The 20284-nt window shown below is 47.0% G+C and overlaps 1 protein-coding gene across 4 annotated transcripts; it reads right to left on the bottom strand.

Annotated features, from left to right (window-relative positions):
- Positions 1-205: 205 nt before the first annotated feature.
- Positions 206-16549, bottom strand: slc41a1 (solute carrier family 41 member 1). Of its 4 annotated transcripts, none has more exons than XM_057031610.1 (13): positions 16201-16549; positions 14824-14931; positions 14389-14708; positions 13803-14299; positions 9425-9532; positions 5241-5312; positions 4280-4424; positions 4043-4189; positions 3568-3715; positions 3325-3404; positions 2955-3089; positions 2662-2810; positions 206-2573 (listed from the first exon to the last, which is right to left on the bottom strand). In XM_057031610.1, the coding sequence occupies exons 4-13, from the start codon at positions 14289-14291 to the stop codon at positions 2388-2390; spliced, it is 1659 nt and encodes a 552-aa protein (XP_056887590.1). In that variant the 5' UTR covers positions 14292-14299; positions 14389-14708; positions 14824-14931; positions 16201-16549; the 3' UTR covers positions 206-2387. The 4 variants fall into 4 exon arrangements, with proteins under 4 accessions (XP_056887590.1, XP_056887592.1, XP_056887591.1 ...); XM_057031612.1 differs by having other exon boundaries at positions 14677-14708; XM_057031611.1 differs by having other exon boundaries at positions 13803-14582; positions 14677-14708; positions 16201-16548.
- Between the last annotated feature and the right edge of the window lie 3735 nt (positions 16550-20284).

The raw sequence follows: 20284 nt of genomic DNA, 5'->3' as shown, positions 1-20284 counted from the left end.
AAAGCACAACCTGACTCTCGTTCAAAGCCACACAGAACTCAATGATCATAATTCACATAAATGATTCCTTTTATGCACCGAAACATCCAATTTGTAACATTTTGGCAAGTGGCAAAACACAATAGCAACAAGACGAGCTGGGGATGATGTTCCTGAGAAAACCCAAACCCAGAGATCGATTACAGTAAAACACAGAGAACATCAGTGTGGTATGAAATAATATAGTTCTTTATTTCCAGCAATTTACAAAGTCCTGCAGGAAGAGCACCTTCCCTCAGTTTTACCAGGAAGGGGGGGTGGGGGGGGGGGGGGCTTTTACAGACAGAAGAACGGACAGAGAACACAAAGATCTCAGCACCAGTAACACAGCTTTGACCCCAGTCTCTCACAGACTGGGACTGACAGGCTGGGCGATGATCATCGTGGTCCCCTGTGAGTTCTGGGGCTTGAAGAACTGAGGTTAACGCAGCGGCGGGTGGGCGTGGCTAGCTCCGACACACACCCACATCCAAAATCAGATACAGAAGTTGTGCAAAGCCCCCAAGTAATATTTTAAAATCCCCTCCCCGACCAGCTTCTTCAGCCTCCAAACAATGCAGACTGAAGAGAGAAGATGCATGTACGTGTCCCAGCCGCCCTCTGCACTGTTGCATATAAAATCATTATTGTATTGACATCATGATCAGCTTATTGTACATCTTTTTATTAATCAAAGCTAATTAAAGAGATGCTACTCTGTGATGAAGCTACATCAAGATTGGTTACTCCGAGTTAAGCTTGGCTCTGACGGGTTAAGGCCTTTCTGTGTTTTACCATCACGCCTCCCCTGTGGGGGGACAGGGTGCATGTGTGTAAGGCGCATAAAGATTGGGATTAGGCACTGTTCCGGGCGCCGCTCCGCAACGGCGGCGCGCATGAAAAACCTCTACTGGCGTTTCACGAAGCAAAAAAAAGAAAAGACATTGACATGGTGAAACAGAGCCAAACTGAAATGACAAATAAACCTCCTTATATATAGAATAAATATAGTATGTACAGCTTTTTCATTTTCTTTTCTTTTTCTTCTTGTGCATCTAAAAATAAATAGACAAAGCACTGCTCGCCCCCTTATAGAAGTATTCACAACTCTCCTTGTACACAGAGGCAGAATGCTGGCACCAGTGGAGCAGACAGACTGACGGAAGGACGCAGCTTCAGAAGAAGAGACGACACATCAACATGTGCAGAAAGATGCTCTGAGAAGGTACAGTGAAACAATCCCTGCGTCGCCCTCTGCTGTCAGGTTTGCAGATTACAGTACATCGTGAGTTTGACTGTGGAAAAGTTGCCCCGTCGTTACTTGGACATTTACACAATTTAATCATCAAAACAACCAAACAATCACCTTTGAGAGTTAAAAAGATTGCAGAGAGGAAAATAGGAATAGAACAAAAAAGAATCACAAATGAATCAACACATTAAAAAAAAAAAAATCAACCCAAGAGATGATCAAGTTTTGCACGTTCACGCGCGCGACCTGCACATGCACTCTGCTGGCCCCAATCACAACATCACAGGATTTTGACCAGTTGAGTCAGGAAGATGCTCCAATTAAGCTCTGAAAAAAGACTCAGTGTTGCAGTTGAGCCTTGTTATTCTGTGTGTGTGTGTGTGTGTGTGTGTGTGTGTGTGTGTGTGTGTGTGTGTGCGCACTTGGTTTAAACCAACATTTGACTTATACTTTCCATAAACTCAGTAAAGGCACGCCCTCCAGAGACATCATTCTCAGCTAGTTTCCAATTTTTTTGTATCTAAAACAACATAAAACCTTCAGTCAGCAGCTGCTCCTCCTATTTTCTAAGTGCTGCGCGTTTCATTTGGAAGATCACCGAGTCTCGTTTCGGTGTGGGGGGAATATATGTATACATACCTATATATGCGTATATACGTACATATATAGGTATGTATGAGCTTCTATTTAACATCCATTTAGGATATCTGATAGAGCACGTGGTGAAGAAGCACTCTTGGCCTGTTTTTAAACATTTTTGCTGTCAATGTCTTATTTCAAGCGTTATAACATGAAAGATTCCCATTAGAATTAATGAGAATTAGCCCTGTACACATGGGAAATGTTGATTAATCACAGATAATCACCATCTGCAGTAAGAGGAATAGTGAAAGTGAGTAAAAGTGAGTGAGTAAAGGGGGGGGGGGGGGGGTCCATCAGGAGGAGTCATGTGAGTATCTGAGGTGGAGACACCATCCTGCTGCCGTGGACGAAAACGCACTAGACCAGAAATCTGCGCCCTCGTCTCTAACACAACATCCACTTTCAGATCATTTCCAGGGATTCACAACCGTTTGCAGACCATTTGATTCTTTCGTGACAGGTGCTGTGCGCGGGGTCAGTTTCCCGGGATCGGGTCTCTGTCTCCGATAAACCAGCGCATGTGGAAGCAGAGGGCGAGGAAGCCGGTCCCCAGCAGGTCACCCAGAGCGGTCAGGTAGGGGATGGAGAAGTTGTCAGGGTCCATGCCTCGGCCCCACATCCAGTGAACCATCCAGTCCGCCATGTAGAGGAGGATCATCACCTGAATGAAGCAGATCGGCACGTTGGTGCAGGAAAATCACAGCAAACCATTGAGCGTTCTCAAAAAGGTTCTGCTAGATGACGAGTACCTGCAGTAGTGCAGCAGCCAGGTAGAAGCTAATGAAGACGGGTGTCAGGGTGGTGTGGCCCCCTCTCAGGGAGTTGATGGTGTAGAGGAAGATGAGGTGTCCCGGGGCAACCAGCAGGAACAGCACCCGGGCCGACCGTGCGTTCAGAGCTGGGGGAGAAAATAAAGCTGCTTGAATGACAAAGACATTTAACAAGAGGGTCGCTCTAAAGGCCCCAGAGTCAGGAGAGACTGGCTTCCTAGAGCTAGAGATGAATATGTTCCCCAATGATGCCAACACTGTCATCAACTTACAGGAGCCAAAGAAGGAGGTGCAGGGTGTGGGGCACTTCCTGGAGGTGGGGTTGGGGTCCCCCATGGGGACACCGTTGATGTGCAGATAGGTGGAGATTCGACTGGCTTGAACTGCAACCAAGTTCCCTCCAACACCTGAAAGACACGAACTGTCATCAGCAGAATGTCGGCGAGCTTCCGGAGCAGTCGGGGGAATATTTAGACCGAATTTAACATGTAACCCTTCTCGATTTACTTTCTACTTCAGCAGATGCGGTTTAAAAAGCAGTATAAAGCGGCATCAAACTGCAGTCCGAACACACAACAGTCGCGTTAATGACAGCGGTCGCCAGGGGGCGCTGTTGCCGCGCCTCCTCCGGTATGACCTTACCATTGATGACTGGTGTAAAGACAGCCATGCCAACAAAGTTCGGGTTGGTGACGGTCTTGTCGAGGATTAAACCACCAACACTAGAAGACAAAAACCAGACGACCGGTGACGTGGGTGTAGAAGGACTTCAGAAGTGCACAATATTTTCAGAGTGAACCATTTAGTTCCTGGTAGTGGTGGAATATAAAATTATATGGGGCTGAGTAGAAAAGAGAAATATAGGTGCAGTCCCTCAGTGTTTACCTGCTGATGGCCATGGCAATGATGACAGGCTCCCAGCCAGAATAGAGGAGTTCTCTGGTGGAGGGGATCTTCCTGGCTATCAGCACCCACAGGGGGCACAACGCCACGAAAACCGCACACACCAGTGGGCTGGCATAGTCATTATATTCTGAGTGGGGAGGAAAAATGGTGGGTTCAGACAACAGACTCCTTCATGGAACAGATTTGACCCAAAATCCGTAACTGTTTTAATTGCTTAATATTCGGCATTAACCGGGGTAATTGCGTATCTAGCCTCTAGATGGCGATATCACCCCACCACTAACAGAACACAGCGACAGAGGAGCCAAACTACCAACCATAAATCACATGTTAACGAGTTATGTGTCCCTCTGTACGTCTGAAACGTCACATAAAGCCCAGATTACCCAGTAACTACCAGTGTTTTAGTTAAGCAAATTAGAGAATGCAGATCTTAGTGTCGGATCTCCAGTACCTAGTTCCTTGTACAGGCCTGTGGAGATGCCTGCGAGGAGGGACAGGGTGATCAAGTCTCCCAGGCTGGCAGCGATGGGCGTGGCCACGTTGTCAGGGTTGATGCCGATTTTTCTGGATGCGATAATCACGCCGATCATGATGAGTCCTGCGAAGTGTCAGTTAAACCTTAGAATTTCACCCATCAGAGCCAAAGTGAGCTGACCAACAAGCGTCCAGTCCGTTTGCCCCATCTCACCTAGCAGCAGAGAGGCAATAAATGCAGTAGCAACACTAGAGGCACACAGCAGCACAGCATGGCCCAGCCGGAAGTGTCCCTCTGGAATCCAGCTGAAGATCACAGCCGCGATGGAGGCAAGGAACCCCACCACTGTAGCCTGGACCTGAGCACACACACACACACACACACACACACATGATCATTCCAGAGTGGGGAGGCTGCAAAGCAAAGGGGTGATGATTCAACAGCATCAAGTCTTCCGTATGCAGGTTTTTAGGTTTTAATTGGTTCCCTCTAGACTAGAAATATAAGAGGTCTTGGAGCAAAGAGGCCTGATATTTACAGCCTGGAGCATTCAAGAGGAATTCTCAGTGTTGCTGAGGCAGCAATGCTCCACATACCTTAAAAAACAGAATACATTTAGTTGCAACTCCAGAGTGATTGACGGTTTGATCGGCTCTAACTTGTCCTATTTCAGCAACTTGCAGAAATTCAGTATCGCTGAGAGACAAATGACCCTCACATGAAATAATAATCCCAGTCTAAAGCGAACACTTCAAAGGCACAGGTCTGCACACACAACCCGAACCCAGGAACTGTGGACTCAAACATTACGTAACCACAGGCCCAGTTCAAAAACCAAACTCCAATTAAATATCGAGCTAATTTAGGGATGTTCACATGCCACGGCTCCATAAAGGCATGCACCTGCTGACTCCTCTGATGTTTACTGTACATATGGGGCAACTTTGACCACAACGTTCCCAGTGTGTCCAGTAACTTGATTCCTGGAACATCCTGTAAATCACAAACCAGTAATTCCCACTACTAGATCAATGCCCGTTGAAAGGGTCACGCAGGACATGGAGTTTTCTACTATTCTGACCTGAAACCTGCGGCGTGTTGCCTCATTTCGTAATGAACCTGACGTCTTACTCTAAGTGCACGTGTGGTTCGTCCTCAGATGAGCTTCAGTTACCTGAATGAGAGCCAAGTTCCCCATGATCATCTTCCACATGTCCTTGGCCGTGTCCATTTGACCAATATTAGCCTGAAAGGAGAGACAAGGGTACATAAGGTCAACAAGTCTCTTTCTATGTGTATATGTGTGTGGGGGGTGTGTGTGAGTGTGTGTGTGTGTGAGAGTGACAGAGACATGAGATGAGTAGAGTTTGGCTGTAGAGTGTGTGAGTGAGTGGGGCATCAGATGAAACTGTCTTTGTCTAGAAAACTGTCATCTGATTGTTCTGATGACAGACACACACACACACACACACACCACACACACACACACACACACCACACACACACACACACACACACACATGATCATTCCAGAGTGGGGAGGCTGCAAAGCAAAGGGGTGATGATTCAACAGCATCAAGTCTTCCGTATGCAGGTTTTTAGGTTTTAATTGGTTCCCTCTAGACTAGAAATATAAGAGGTCTTGGAGCAAAGAGGCCTGATATTTACAGCCTGGAGCATTCAAGAGGAATTCTCAGTGTTGCTGAGGCAGCAATGCTCCACATACCTTAAAAAACAGAATACATTTAGTTGCAACTCCAGAGTGATTGACGGTTTGATCGGCTCTAACTTGTCCTATTTCAGCAACTTGCAGAAATTCAGTATCACTGAGAGACAAATGACCCTCACATGAAATAATAATCCCAGTCTAAAGCGAACACTTCAAAGGCACAGGTCTGCACACACAACCCGAACCCAGGAACTGTGGACTCAAACATTACGTAACCACAGGCCCAGTTCAAAAACCAAACTCCAATTAAATATCGAGCTAATTTAGGGATGTTCACATGCCACGGCTCCATAAAGGCATGCACCTGCTGACTCCTCTGATGTTTACTGTACATATGGGGCAACTTTGACCACAACGTTCCCAGTGTGTCCAGTAACTTGATTCCTGGAACATCCTGTAAATCACAAACCAGTAATTCCCACTACTAGATCAATGCCCGTTGAAAGGGTCACGCAGGACATGGAGTTTTCTACTATTCTGACCTGAAACCTGCGGCGTGTTGCCTCATTTCGTAATGAACCTGACGTCTTACTCTAAGTGCACGTGTGGTTCGTCCTCAGATGAGCTTCAGTTACCTGAATGAGAGCCAAGTTCCCCATGATCATCTTCCACATGTCCTTGGCCGTGTCCATTTGACCAATATTAGCCTGAAAGGAGAGACAAGGGTACATAAGGTCAACAAGTCTCTTTCTATGTGTATATGTGTGTGGGGGGTGTGTGTGAGTGTGTGTGTGTGAGAGTGACAGAGACATGAGATGAGTAGAGTTTGGCTGTAGAGTGTGTGAGTGAGTGGGGCATCAGATGAAACTGTCTTTGTCTAGAAAACTGTCATCTGATTGTTCTGATGAGACACACACACACACACACACACACACACACACACACACACACACACACACACACACACACACACACACACACACACACACACACACACACACACACACACACACACACACACACACACACACACACACACACACACACACGAGTGCTCATTCACTGCGAGGGGACCATAACAAAGGATCTCCTCTTCTTCCGTATTTAACATTCACATCTGCAGCGGAAAGCAAAACATCTGGACACATCAAAACACGTACAAGTCCGTGTGTGAGGGTCTCCACACTCACGCCTGGAAAACAAAGGAGTAAAACAAACAGCGGCGGGCTGACGGCTTTGACCATCACTGGTTCTGGAGGTAAGCGGCACCACAAACGTCGGTAGCGGAACAATCGAGGCAGAAACGTTTCAGTGTTGAATTCTGGGTAAATGTTGGAATTCCGTGTGACTGTTGAAAACTCGGATTTTATTCTAGAAGGAAACAGACGGAGAGAAGGTTCCGGGTGCGCTCCAGCTCTGGCCCCTCTGTGCCGTGTGCACGTGCTCCTCGTGCCTGCACGTCTATTCCTGCCTGTTTGTGCCCGTGAACATTAGAACAGGTGTCTGCAGCCTCACTCAGGATTAAGCACGGGACCAATCCACAGTGTCAGCCCTCTGGAACAGACAGGCCACAGCCTGATGGGATTGGGATTGGGATTGGGATTAGGAGCTACGGGCCTACATCAGCCCATTTTCCGGCCCTGTACACGCTCCGTGCTCCCCTGTCCTGCTCAGATAATCAGCCTCCACAGGGCTGTGTCCAATCGGCTCGAGAACATTGCAGCACTTCATTTTGCTTCCGCGTGGTCCCGTGTTGAGAAAGGCTCGCCTTACATTCCACCAGGCTGCTGGCCTCCATTTCCCATGATGCCCTCCAGCTGATTTTCATATTTTCAATATTCTCCCGTTTCATTTGCCCCAACAGGACTTGTTAATCTTGCAGAATCCTCCTGATTCTGGACTTCAGAGCTGCGCAGAAAGTGCCACCTGCTGCTCATCGGCATGTCCACCGCACGTTTACCGACTGTGACGGGAGGATGGACGAGAGACCACCAAACATCTGACGCTGAATGTTTTCACGAGTCCTTGTGAGTGGGAACGTCACAAAGACACAGAGGACGTGAAAACGTGATTCAGAGATGACATAACGGACATTAGAGGCAGATTATCTCCGTTTGGACATCATGGAGAACTAATGGCCAAGTCTGGTTTAGTGTTATTAAAGGTTCTAGCTGCTCCTGGACTTGTTTTTGGATAAGATTTATCCACTGGAGGAACCAAAATACCCCAAACATGTAGGTCTATATGTTAAAAAGCAGGTTCTTATAAGAGCTGACGACACAGGAACCCTCACCCATTCAACTAAATACTCGTAATTAGCCTCAATCATCATGGACAGAACAGAAAAAATTAAAATCTTCAAGAAGGAAAAAACCTGCAGTTAAAGTAGGACAAGCTTCTTTTCTGTCAGAGGCTCAAAGGGGACCAAAGGAAACAATCATGTGAATTGAAAACTCCCACCGTCAGCCAGCACAAGGGATTACATTATTTTTTTTCCAGTAATAAGCGCATTAGGAAACTTACAGTGGTCCTAATCTGCTCATTATTAGCAATGGCATGGGAAGAAAGGTGGTCCCGCTGGGACCAGCCTGCAAAGAGCTGACAGTAATACCTCTGGGGCAGATTCTGTGCTGATGCGAGAGGCTTTTATGGCAAATCGATATCACAAATGTAAACAGAAACGCCGATTACTGATTACACAGGTCATCGGCTTTCATCTTACCAAAGTTGCTCATAAAGGCGTCTCTTTTGTTGGTATTATATAGGTTTATATATTTAATAGTAAACTATCATGGAGGGCATCTTAACCCCTCTAACTTTTCACTAGATTTCTTCCATGTATGTAATTGTTTATGTTTTTAAATGACCAAATATCGGGCATTAGATTTCTCTTTTGTGAAAGCTCCAAAACTAGAGTTGCTGTTCTTCAAAACAACGTGGCTGAGATCTCCGTGCACGGCGAGACACTGATAGCTGCGTTAATCCGCTTCATAATTTTTCCCTCAATCCAATGGAAAGAATGTGGGATTGGTGCAATAATGGTCTAAATCTCTGCGTTTCCATACCATAGCTGCAGCAAATATCAAGTTTACAATGGCCAAAGGTTACCGACGCCCCCCCAAAGAATACACAACGGACAATGTTGCGCTCAGACTGACATTATGGCCAAGGAGCAAAAGATAACATTAGTAGTTGTCCTTAAACTTCCTTTATATACACCTTTAATTTTCTGAAGGATCTTATTTGTTTTTCTTCAATTAACAGTTAAATTGTACCAACTAAAGTCCCATTTTATGCTTTATTCTTTACTGTGATACAGCAACACGTCACATCCAAGTGAATCCAAACCAGTAGAGACAAATAAGTCAACAACTGCTGGATGAGTCCTTGGGAATTTTCCAAACAAAGAAAAGGAGAATGTTGCAATCAGTTTGCCCGAAACCTGGGTCACATTCGGCACCGTGACCTCTGACTTCAGGAACAATCGGTTTTCACAACTAACGTCAGGCGGTGAGATAAGTGGAAACGTTTCACACAAGGACAGATAGCAGAAACAATAGTGCAGCAAAACATCCTGCAAAGGCTAAACTGAGGGGGTTTGTAAACAAGTGAAGTGATAGAATCATTTGACCGGAGAGTCGAGACCTTCAAATGATCTTTAATAGGAGTAAAACACACAAAGGTCTTACCGCTGTTGACAGTCTGGAGGCCAGCGTCATCTCCAGGTTGCCTTTGAGACCCAGCAGTGCCGGAACCAGGATGAACACCTCCGTCACCTCCTTAAACACGGGCCAGTGCTGCAAAGTCGAGCAGGTAAGATCAGAACCACATCACAGCGGGATCATGGAGCACTTGAGCTGGCAGCAGCACCACTCTGTGGCCTTTAATAATGACTGGAGCCCTCGCACCTGCAAGACCCTTCACACCCTGTATCACATTAGTAATCCTCCACATTAACAAGGGTACAGCGGCGACCTGTTGATTCTTTGGTTTCGACCCACCTCCCTTTGCTTGCTTGCTAACGGTCTTCATAGTGTTGGACAGAACAATGTCGTGGCCTCGCTCTCACATCTGTTCATCCTCCTTTTCACCTGCAACGCTCGGTAGCAAAGTAAAAGCTAATGGGGAACTTTGTCAGAGTTGGCGTGCAGCATGTGGTCCCTAATGATTTGAGTTGGTGCTGTTATGTCACATCCCTGAAAGGCCCCTTCTAATGTGCCCTGAACTGGTGGGTTTACCAGGCTCCCTGGGCTCGCACCTGTGATGAATCTTCCTTTTCTGCTCATGCTAATTGCACATTTGCGGTCTGTTGTGAGCTACCAGCACTAAAGCCGAGAGATTGATCTGCAATAAAAGGTAGCGCTGAGCTCCCAAAGGCCTCCCGGTCTTTAAAGCCTTGGCTTCGCGGAGCCGAATCAATATTCTGTGAGGTGGAAGCAGAAAGAGAGAGAGGACGGAGATAAAGAGAGAAGCTAATGCTCGTGCTACAAATGTGACAACGGACGTGTGAGGACAGAGCCGGCAGTTGGAGAGCGTTGTGAACAGTTACATTTGTGTAGCGCGAAGAGGTGCGGCATTAAACCCCCCTGCTGTCCACAAGCCAACAGAGCTCCTAGCGAACAGCCAGCCTCCCGGCTTGGCCCGGTGCCGTCTGCCAGCCCAGCAGCCTCGCGAGCACCTCTGCGAGCACTCTTCTCTTCTTACCCAGCCGCATGTTTTCAAGCTTTCTGCCTCTCTACTTCTGTCTCACTCATCTCCCCTCTTTGCCTCCCCTGCGGTGATATATGTTGTTGTCTCCATGGAGCGCTGGACCCCAGCCAGGAAAGCCCCCCTACTCACGGCCGCCCCCTCGGTTCTAAGAACTCTACTGGACAACTCCAGTACCTCTGTGTACAGACCTATAGGAGCTCTGGTATGTAAGTTGAAAAAGGGTCAAGTTGCCCAGTTGAGTAACACGGCCCCCTTTTAATTTGTGGTCACTGTACTTGTGGCTCCGAGTGAAGCAGAACCCGAACCCGAGCAGAACTCTGGCGGCATCACAGGAAGAATATCAGGTGCTTTCAGTGCTCTGGAGCGGCCTATGAAGGCCAGCGGCCTCGTCGCCTCCTATCAGACATATATGGGATATTTAGGTGCCCTGTGGGTCCTGCACCTGCACAAGGCAACGGCGAGGAATAAAAAGGGTAACAGCAAACACAACCAGCGACCTTTAGTGACCCCAACACAGTGGAGATTCTCTTCTGATGCTCTGGGACGTTGATTCAACTTAGGCCCCGTTTACACAAGAACGCTTTTGGGTGAAAAAGCAAAACTTTCGTTCCCTTTGGGCTGTCCACCGGGATGCCTGAAACTGGAGCGATACGAACCCGAGCTCCAAAGTGGGTGTTTACCCAACAACAGTTGCGTAAACGCAAAGCAGAGCGTTTGCAGTGATTTCGGGTATGTGCGCTCCAGCTGCAGGCAACCGAGCTCGTACGAGTGGTCCTGGACTATATGTGAGCATAGAAGAAGAACTTTGGGAGCAGAAGAAGTCCGGCTCTCAATCAAGATCCTCAGCAAGTATTTATTTCTTACTTTTACAGTTCAGGGTTGTTCCTAAAATCAACACCACCTCGCCATCGTCCCACCTCCAAAACTTTGGAGCTCCTCGCTGGCGTTTTGAAAATGTTCACTGTTGCGATCGTGTGCTTCTTGTCTTTACCGCCAACTACTGGCCTGGCACGAGTACTGCAGCACATTGGTGGTCCGTGCACACTCAGACCATTTTTCACACGTGGCCGTCTACACAGGGAACTGTTTCACGCTGGATTCTGGGAACCTTGTTGTGTAAATGTGGCCTTAGTGAATCTGCAGGACAGTTTAGTCTTTAGTTTAAAAAAAAAAAAAAAAATATCAAAAAATATGGAATCGTGGGATGGGAGCTGTTCTTGCCGCCACGACAGATGAATAAAATGTGAAGAACCTGAGCAGAAGCAGTGGAAATATTCAGGCTGGGACAAAGATTCCTTTGGATCTTGGACAGAGTAAAAGATTAGCCAGGGTTTGAGATGACACAAAAGCGTCGTAACCCTCTAATCCTCCCCATCTCTACCATTCCAACCCTAACCAAACGACTGTCTGTAATATTGTTAGACCTTAACACCTGAGCACGGACACGCTATCAATGATTCACATGAGTGGCTGAGAGAACAAAAACATGGAGCGTCCCGCCCGCCAACAGTGGAAATAGTCAGACGTTGCTGGAATCATACGGAGACATCGTGAGTTCAACGCTGGTTTTGCTGTTGCCTTTTTTATTCCAGATGTGGGAGGAGGAGGAGAAGTGGGCATCGACCTCTCCGACTGCCTTTCTAAATAAAGCGGATCTGCTGGATGAGTGGAGGCAGACAGAAGTTGGAATTATGAAGCGACACTCTGGTTTTAAGATGTGGATGTGGTGGCACCCAAATGGTGTCTGGTGGTCAGCCAGAGTTTGGCTGATGTCAAACTGTTGTGGACTGGTTTCCTGTTGACTGGCGCTCGTATATTTAGAGGGTTTTTGAGGCTGAAGCTGTGTCCAATTCCACCAGTTTCACCACAGGCGGACAGACGCACGTTTATTGTTGTTTCTCTGGTTCCAGTCTGACCGCACAGAGGAGAAAACTGAAGTTTTCGAATATTTTAAGCAAACTGGCGTTTGGGAGCAGGAAACTCGCGACCCGACCTTTACAAACATTGTGTAACCAAACGTCTAAGCAAGTTAGTCAGCCTGAGAGGTTTTGGGCCCTGAATACGGGAGACTGATGGTTTTGGGTCATTCTGTTGCCAGGTCGTCTAGTGCAACTATGCAGACGTCTCACATCTCTATACCAGTCTTTACTGGGCCGACCTCAAGTGGGAATCAGGCCACACTCAGTGTGTGTATGTGTGTGTGCATTATACAGTACACAACAAAATTTAGGACGTCATCATCAATATCAAATATAAAGATGGAAATCATTTCTCAAACCACTTTCTTAGGTTAAACACTGAACTCCAGCAAGTCCTCCATTAACATGTTCTTAAGCTGTACATTTGTCATCAAGACAAATTAGTTTTTTTTAGTTTGCATCAATGGCAAGTCTGTTGTTGTGGCAGAGAACTAACCAGAGAACTAACCAGAGAACTAACCCCACCTTGCTCAGGGGACTGAGGTTCAGACAGCCTGTGAGGTGCTGGTGTGAAATGAGCGACGAGGCCCTGCACCATGACATCTTCTCTATCCCGTCTTACCTCTAAAACATTGGTGTGATGACTGTTTTGGAAACTGGAGAGACTGCAGCAGCATGGTGCCTAAGTTGAGGCAGCATGACCTCAAACTTCTGCATTCCTGGTTTAGCGAGGATCCCCAACCACGTGCTAATGGGGGCTTTTACTCCACACTTTGTTTTCTCTCCACTTCCAACTTTTGCTTCGATCTGCTTTCATTTCTGGTGCCAAGACAAAACCGGCTTGTTTTTAAAAATCAATTTTCCTCGGGCCTGCCGCGCTGCCGTTGTGTACAGTGTGTAGCGGGTTTGTGGCTGCGTGAACCCCCCCCGGCTTTATCGAAAGCTGCATTTTTTAAATGTATGACCTGAGCCTGGCCTGCACTGCAAACACACACTAAGATCAACTGAGAGGGGGACAGCAGCTCCAGGGACGGGACAGAAGAGGGAGGACGAAGGGTGAGCTAGTTTCCAGTTCTAATCGGAGCTGATCGAGCAGCTGAAAAACTACTGCTGCTGTTTAAATACACCGGCGTCCAAATAGGTGGATATTTGACACGTCATTAAAATCCACAGAGCAGTATGTGCCAGCCCTCGTACAGGCCAGCAGGCCTTAAAGGAGTAAATGTTATGTAATCGCTCCCATGGAGGGTCACAACTGTGCTGCGCACACATCCCAAGGCCACGCCATCATATAGGCCAGAACACACACACACACACACACACTTGCTGATCCAAGTGTTAGACTTTCCAGAATAATTTTGGGGTTGAACCAGAATTTAACTGAATTGAAATAAATTAGTCAAACTACGTGTGTGTTGGCAGAGGGGGGGTCACTCACCTGGACAATGTCCAGAACCATTCCAGCAGCTACTGTCCCAAACCCAGCCAGCAGGAAGGGGAAGACCACCTGGAGCCCAATGGTCAGGGAGCTTTCTTTGAGAGGAGCTGGTGGTTCTGGGCTCTGGTTGATGCTGGTGTCGTCGCTCTCGTTGCTCTGACTTGCGTTCTCCAGGAGAGCGTCTTCCTCCCGCTGACCTTTGGCATTTGCCCGGCAGTCCATCGCCACCACAATCTCTGCCCTCTCCTCATCCTCGCCGGTCTCGCTGACCCTCATCTCCACAAATGAAGCCACCTCTGTCAGCTCGAACTCTGGCCCCGTCCCTGGACTCATCTCCTCGGGAGCCTTGGTGAGGATGACGGGGTGGACAGAGCAGTTGGAGGTGAGGAAGGCCTGGGTCAGGGGGCCGCCCTCTTTCTTCATTTCAGTGTCCCCGGAGGACATGTCGATGTCGGGGACTTTGTCTTGTTCTTTCGACCAAAGTACCATGCGGAAGCCTTTGAAAGACAATGGGCTTGAAAAGAAAAGGTCAACTCTCCTTGACCTTACAGTTTTGGGGAAGTCAGAATGGAATTGTTGTCCAGACCTGGTTTTGACCCTGATCAGCCCAATTGATTTATCCCATTAAAGAGGCTAACAGGGAGCGGGGGTCGGTATTAAAGCCCAGAGGAAAACTGCTCGGTGGGAGAAAGCCTGCAGCCAGGCACGTGCCGCCGAGCGTCTGCAGAGCCCGTGTTCTTGTCGGTGCTTCGGAAGCAAGACCAGTATGTTCTCCATTCACTGCAAGGTAATCAAGCTAGTCCCACACAACTGGAAGGCATACTGGTTCGAAGACAGAAGACAAAGGAAAAGACAAGGCTTGGGGGGGACTCACCCGAAATCCCCTGCTGCCACGCGTGTGCTGTCCTTTAGAGTTTAAAGTAAGAAAAAGAAAAACTATCAACTGTCTGAAAGGCAGCGATCACGCTATCAGTACAGCGGTCATGTGAAAAGTTACTGTCGCTGCTCGGAAATGTCTCACCTTACACCACGTGGCTGCTGGCACTTTATCCAGAGAGATATTTAAAGGTTTGCAGTCTGAGGGTAAGATTACAGGCTGTAGATGTTCCCATCAGAGGGATCTGTCACCCTGGAGAAGGACAAGTGCTCATGTTAGACAGAAAAATCATTTTAAATATGCTTTATTTCCAATTCCAACGCAAACATAGAATGTTTCTTCATTTCTTAGCATGTGATTCAAATTTGATTATCAACAAGCCTGTAGAAAAGGGACATAATATGAGCCAAAAAATAACTGTTTAAATCTCACTGGAATGAGATATTTAGGCAAAATTTGAGTGTAAGTACAAATTAATCACAATAACATCAAAATAAGATGATTTCAAATAACAACTAAAACTTTTAGGATAAACTTAAGACATTTTCGGCATCGATGCAAAAGAAACAAGTGAATAAACAGGTATTCAGATTCATAAATGTGAGGGCAGATCAGCCAGTTTAAACTCCTCCAGAGGCTGTAAACATTCCATTATAGCAAACATGCTGCCACATCCTCTGGAAACAAGTCCTAGACAGACAGACAGACAGACAGACAGACAGGCAGGCAGACAGGCAGGCAGACAGACAGTCCACAGTTCCTGTCACACCTTCCAAAGGAAACAGAGCTCCCAAAACAAGCTCAAACTTTATTTTGATATCAAACACCAGATACCTTAAAGGTGCAAAGACCTCCTCATCAAGTGATGACGTCACCGGCGAGGGGGGTAAAATACTGCGCGTGGTGTTATTCATCACCTGTTTGGTGAAGTTGGAGACGCCACATGAAACACCGCATATTTTAGAGCACACCGAGCACCCGTCCGCGGCTGTTGGAAGGTAAATCGCGAAAAAGGCAAACTTGTTTTTATTTTGGAAGTCATTCTGCCCACTTCCGGTTCGTCTGTCGCTCATTTGGGGCGCAGATCCTCCGTCTGCATGTTGCGACACTCTCGCACACACTTTCCCCCTGAAACAGTGCTCTGTTTAGTAGTCAGGACCAACACCACCAGAACCCAACATGGCAAAGGCGTAAATTAGTGCTCCCCTGGTCAGGCCTGAATAGATTAGTCCTCCTTTTCTGTTCTACTGCTCATTTAAGAGAAGGCTAAAGGGGAGGATGGTGGGGGGGGGGGCGCTTTTGCAACACCGGCTCGGAGCCCATGCCCCTGCCACTAGCACCACTGTCACTATTTAACCCATCAACGCGCACACGCAGCACAGGTACCGCAGCTCAGACCGGTGCCGCCACGCACCGCCACGCACCGACGCAGATAAATGAGAGGGTGGTAGATCCCGTTCGACAAGCGCCACATCAGGTGTTCCCTCTGTTACGAAACAACAGCTGAAACGTCTCTGGTACCTTTGAAAGAGGCGATCACTGCTCGGAAGGACCCCTGCGCCTGTCAGCATGTATCCTCCGCCTGCTGCCAACGGACTCCGGCTGAGGCGTGGACGCCGGTGCGCACGCCTTATATGCGGAGCGGCTCCGCGCCGCTTCCTTAATGGTTACTGCTGGTTAATGGTTAAACCCTCACTTCCGCCGGCTCCCAACGCCGTGTCCCAATTCCACTGTCTGCAGACCCTCGTCCCTTTGGCCCCTGCCGCCCGGCTGCCTGGATGTTCCTCTGTGATCGCCTACAACCGTCAAGGAAGCCACAAGGCGCGCGGCCCCTGCGGCGCGCACAATCCCCTCCTTCCAGCCCACGTGTGTGGAACTCAGCCTCTTTTACAGGACTACCTATTTACGGTCGTTGGCAGAGATATAAGTTTAAATTTAACAATACTCTCAAATCCCTGAATGAATCAGTACCGTCCTAACGGATCCTGTGGAGGATTCTGATTACTCATCCACCACCGCGGACAGTTAGGACTTACATAAGTTATAGGAGGCAGGATGGCCTTTCTGACGGATTATATGTAACAGGGACATATAATATTGTATTATAATCACACAAAATTGTTCTTTTTGTTTACTATTGTTGAACATACCTGGTGTTTGTTTTACTGTGCTGTCTTGGTCCTCCAGTCACTTCGTCTGTATTTTATTTCTTCTTCGTGTGTCCCCCTTGGTGCACCTGTATAAATTCGAGGGTCGCGACTTCCTCTTCCCTTTTGCAATTCTCGTGTTGGGAGGAGGTCAGTCATCTTTTGTAATCCCTTGTCTTTTTGTTATTATTTTGTCTTAATTTGTCACTCTTATAACACTACAGTTCTAGTCAAGTTTATATTGAGCTCTGATGTTGCTCCGATGTAGTGTTTTATTGATGTGAACAGGTGCGATGGTGCTAACTCCATGTTGTCTTCTCTGTAGTTTGGGCTGGATCAGCAAATAGCGGCACATGTTAATTTTGCTGTTTTATTTTTGACCAGGTATGTTTTTCTTGCCCTTTTGCAATTCTCGTGTTGGGAAGAGTTTGGGCTGGATCAGCAAATAGCGGCACATGTTAATTTTGCTGTTTTATTTTTGACCAGATTAAACGGAGAGTGCCTCCAAAAGTTCAACTGTCCCGTGGCTACTCTACGCACCACAACCACCAAAAATAACACAACGCAGGCATACACCGGTCACATATACTCAAAAACTGTCCTTCATTTTACAATAACATACGCAGAGGCTGACTTAATATTAAACAGACATACATAAATGGAATATGTTAGATATGAAATTGTTCCTTTGAGTCAGGCAACAACAGAAGCCACTCACAGTTTAGACCAGACTTTGTTACATTTTCTCCACGATCAAATCTGAACGCGTTCTAAAGCTGTCAGACCTTTGGCCACAGCAAAGGAATCGATGAAGAAATAAGCATGAAATGAGTAGAAGCCATTGATGGAGGACTGACCTTCACTCCAGCTAACGCTGACTTCACCAGTAAATGGTTTATTGGGAGATGTGGAACAGGGTTGAATCCTGACATTTACCAGCTTAAATGTGCGTTAATATGGACATTTTCCTTTGTTCTTGCTTCCCAATGGTCGTACATCTAAAGTCCTTCACCCAGTTTTACCCCCCCAGCAGGGGTGGATAGAGACGAGACACACATGCTGAGCACAGATATTACTAAACTAAAACATGCTACATGTTAAACTGAGTGCACTGAATGATCACCAAGCTCAGACACATTGACTTGCACCACGGCAGGATTTTAATGTCTCACTGGGATTGTGTAACCAACTTTGATTCCACATTGCCAATCCAATTGACTGCTTTGTCCCTTTCAGCAGCCCTATAAGGGCACACGGACCCTGTCTATACCCCCAATTCATCACCTCATGTGAGCATTTATGGGTTCGGTGCCTTGCTCAAGGGTACCTTGGCAATGCACTGAAGGTGTTCTGGCACCTTCCCCCACAACCAGAACACCTTCGAACCCTCTGCTCCTCAACCCAGCCCCCCGACAGACTGACCTACCTCAGTTTCAGTCTAGTTTTAGAATCTGAGGCTGCTGTGACCAGAGCTGGACGGGACCAGAACCAAGCAAAGATCTGGCACGCTGAGACTGGCTGAAACCTCTTTGCAAAGTTCCAAGTGCGGTGAATCTTCTTAATCCCGACACGTCCGACGACATAAGAGAGACAGTGATGCTAACTTGTGCTAATCCTAATGTTACTGGAGTCAGCAGAGTTTCTTAGAGGAAAATATGCTTCCCCTCTTCTTCTGACAACATTTAGATTTCTAATTAGAAATCAATGACATGGAAGAGTTTTAGAGCTTGTGTGTGAGTTCCTTCTGCTGCGGATGTACAGTACTTCCACATGGGGCTGTGCAGGAATGCCAGCAGGGAGGAGGGAAACTCACAGGTCACCCTTAAGTGGATTCAGGATAAGAGGATTCCTGCTGAGAGCAGATTCCGAGCACATGATACTGTATGGAATAAACAAGATCTCATCAGCGACATCACATTACAGACGGGATTTCTTTGCATGGCAGATTGTAGCTGTGTTATCAAAGGGAGAATGACAGAATATAGCAGAAAATATATCAGAACAAAGCCTTCCTGAACGTGAACGTGACGTGAACAAAGTGTTCCAGGAGCGATGGTAGAGACAGCTAATGTTACAGGACTCAGGCCTGCAAGCAGAGAAGAATGCTGTTGAAAACACAAGAAAAGAAGGGGACAGGTGACAGGCGCCACTTCCGTTCAATGCAGCAACTTCGAATGAGGGAGCCAAAGAAACTGCTGGAAAAAGAGGGTCCGTTGGACAAGTACAGCGTCACACTGCCCCCTACCGGCGACAGAAAGGCTCGCCAAGAAGCCACGCGTACCCTTACAGCTCCCCTTCAACCGTCTTTCCGACTGACATAATACACCCAAAGCCTAAACATGAATAAAAATTACTTTGCACACACCACTAGGATATCAATCTATGTTAAAAAAAAAAAAAAACTACAGGAAATGTGGCCGATCCTTTTTCTGTGTCACACTAACACGGTGTGATGTGGTGCTACATGTAGACAGCATCTCCGTCGGTTAATGATCCTCCAACCTTCAAGTCAAAACCAGGAAGTGAGGTGAGGCCCAAACAGTGCTGGCCTCGCTAACGAGTGCCTGCGCCTGGCAACTTGGAGGCAGTTTGTGCCAGTTTTGGGCCACTTCTGTCCAGGGGCTTCTTTGAGCCCAGAAGAATGTCAGAAGGGAGGGGAGATTTGGAAAGTTTCCCTCAGCTCCAACTGAATGGTTTTCTACCCAAGACACTCCCCTGTTCTCACTGCTGTCCCTCTTTTCTGCAGAGTAAAGACAGAAAACGGCAGCAAACGCCGCTGTGACTTCCTCAGGAGTCTTTGTGCTTCACGCCGCTGAGCTGAAACTGGTGACTAACATCAGCACATATATCTTACTGGGACTTATTTAGTCGATTTGATCAAAAGGATCGTTGCATTTTATCACAGGCGAGTGACTCGAGATGTTAAAAACAGGGAAACAAATTTGCAAACATGTCCTGTTTGAAAGGGAAGTGCAATGTGAACCTAAATAGGAGCAGTTAGAAGCAGATCAGATCTTCAGCGTTGCACTTTGCATCATATACATTCAGCCAATGAGCCAAGGATGAAATAATGATGTTTAACCACAGCGTCTCAGTTCTCCGTCTGCACTTTGTCCCCCATCTTGCAGTGAGCAAACAGCAAATTTGGCCCAAAGTGCATCATATACATTCAGCCAATGAGCCCAGGATGAAATAATGATGTTTAACCACAGCGTCTCAGTTCTCCGTCTGCACTTTGTCCCCCATCTTGCAGTGAGCAAACAGCAAATTTGGCCCGAAGCCTCCCACTAACTCAGATGAACTTTAGAGGTTATACAAGATTTGAAGTTAAACTTTAAAATCTCGTGTTAGAACGATGGAAACAGATATAGAAAATGATAGAAGAAGGTTTTTTATTGGGTTTACCATTGTGAGAGACTGTTTAATAAAAAACCTTTTTAACCGTGCTTGATCTTACC

This window comes from Takifugu flavidus, chromosome 4 (assembly GCF_003711565.1).
Source record: "Takifugu flavidus isolate HTHZ2018 chromosome 4, ASM371156v2, whole genome shotgun sequence".
NCBI classification, from domain to species: Eukaryota; Metazoa; Chordata; class Actinopteri; order Tetraodontiformes; family Tetraodontidae; genus Takifugu; species Takifugu flavidus.
This window is presented reverse-complemented; position numbering and strand designations above follow the sequence as displayed.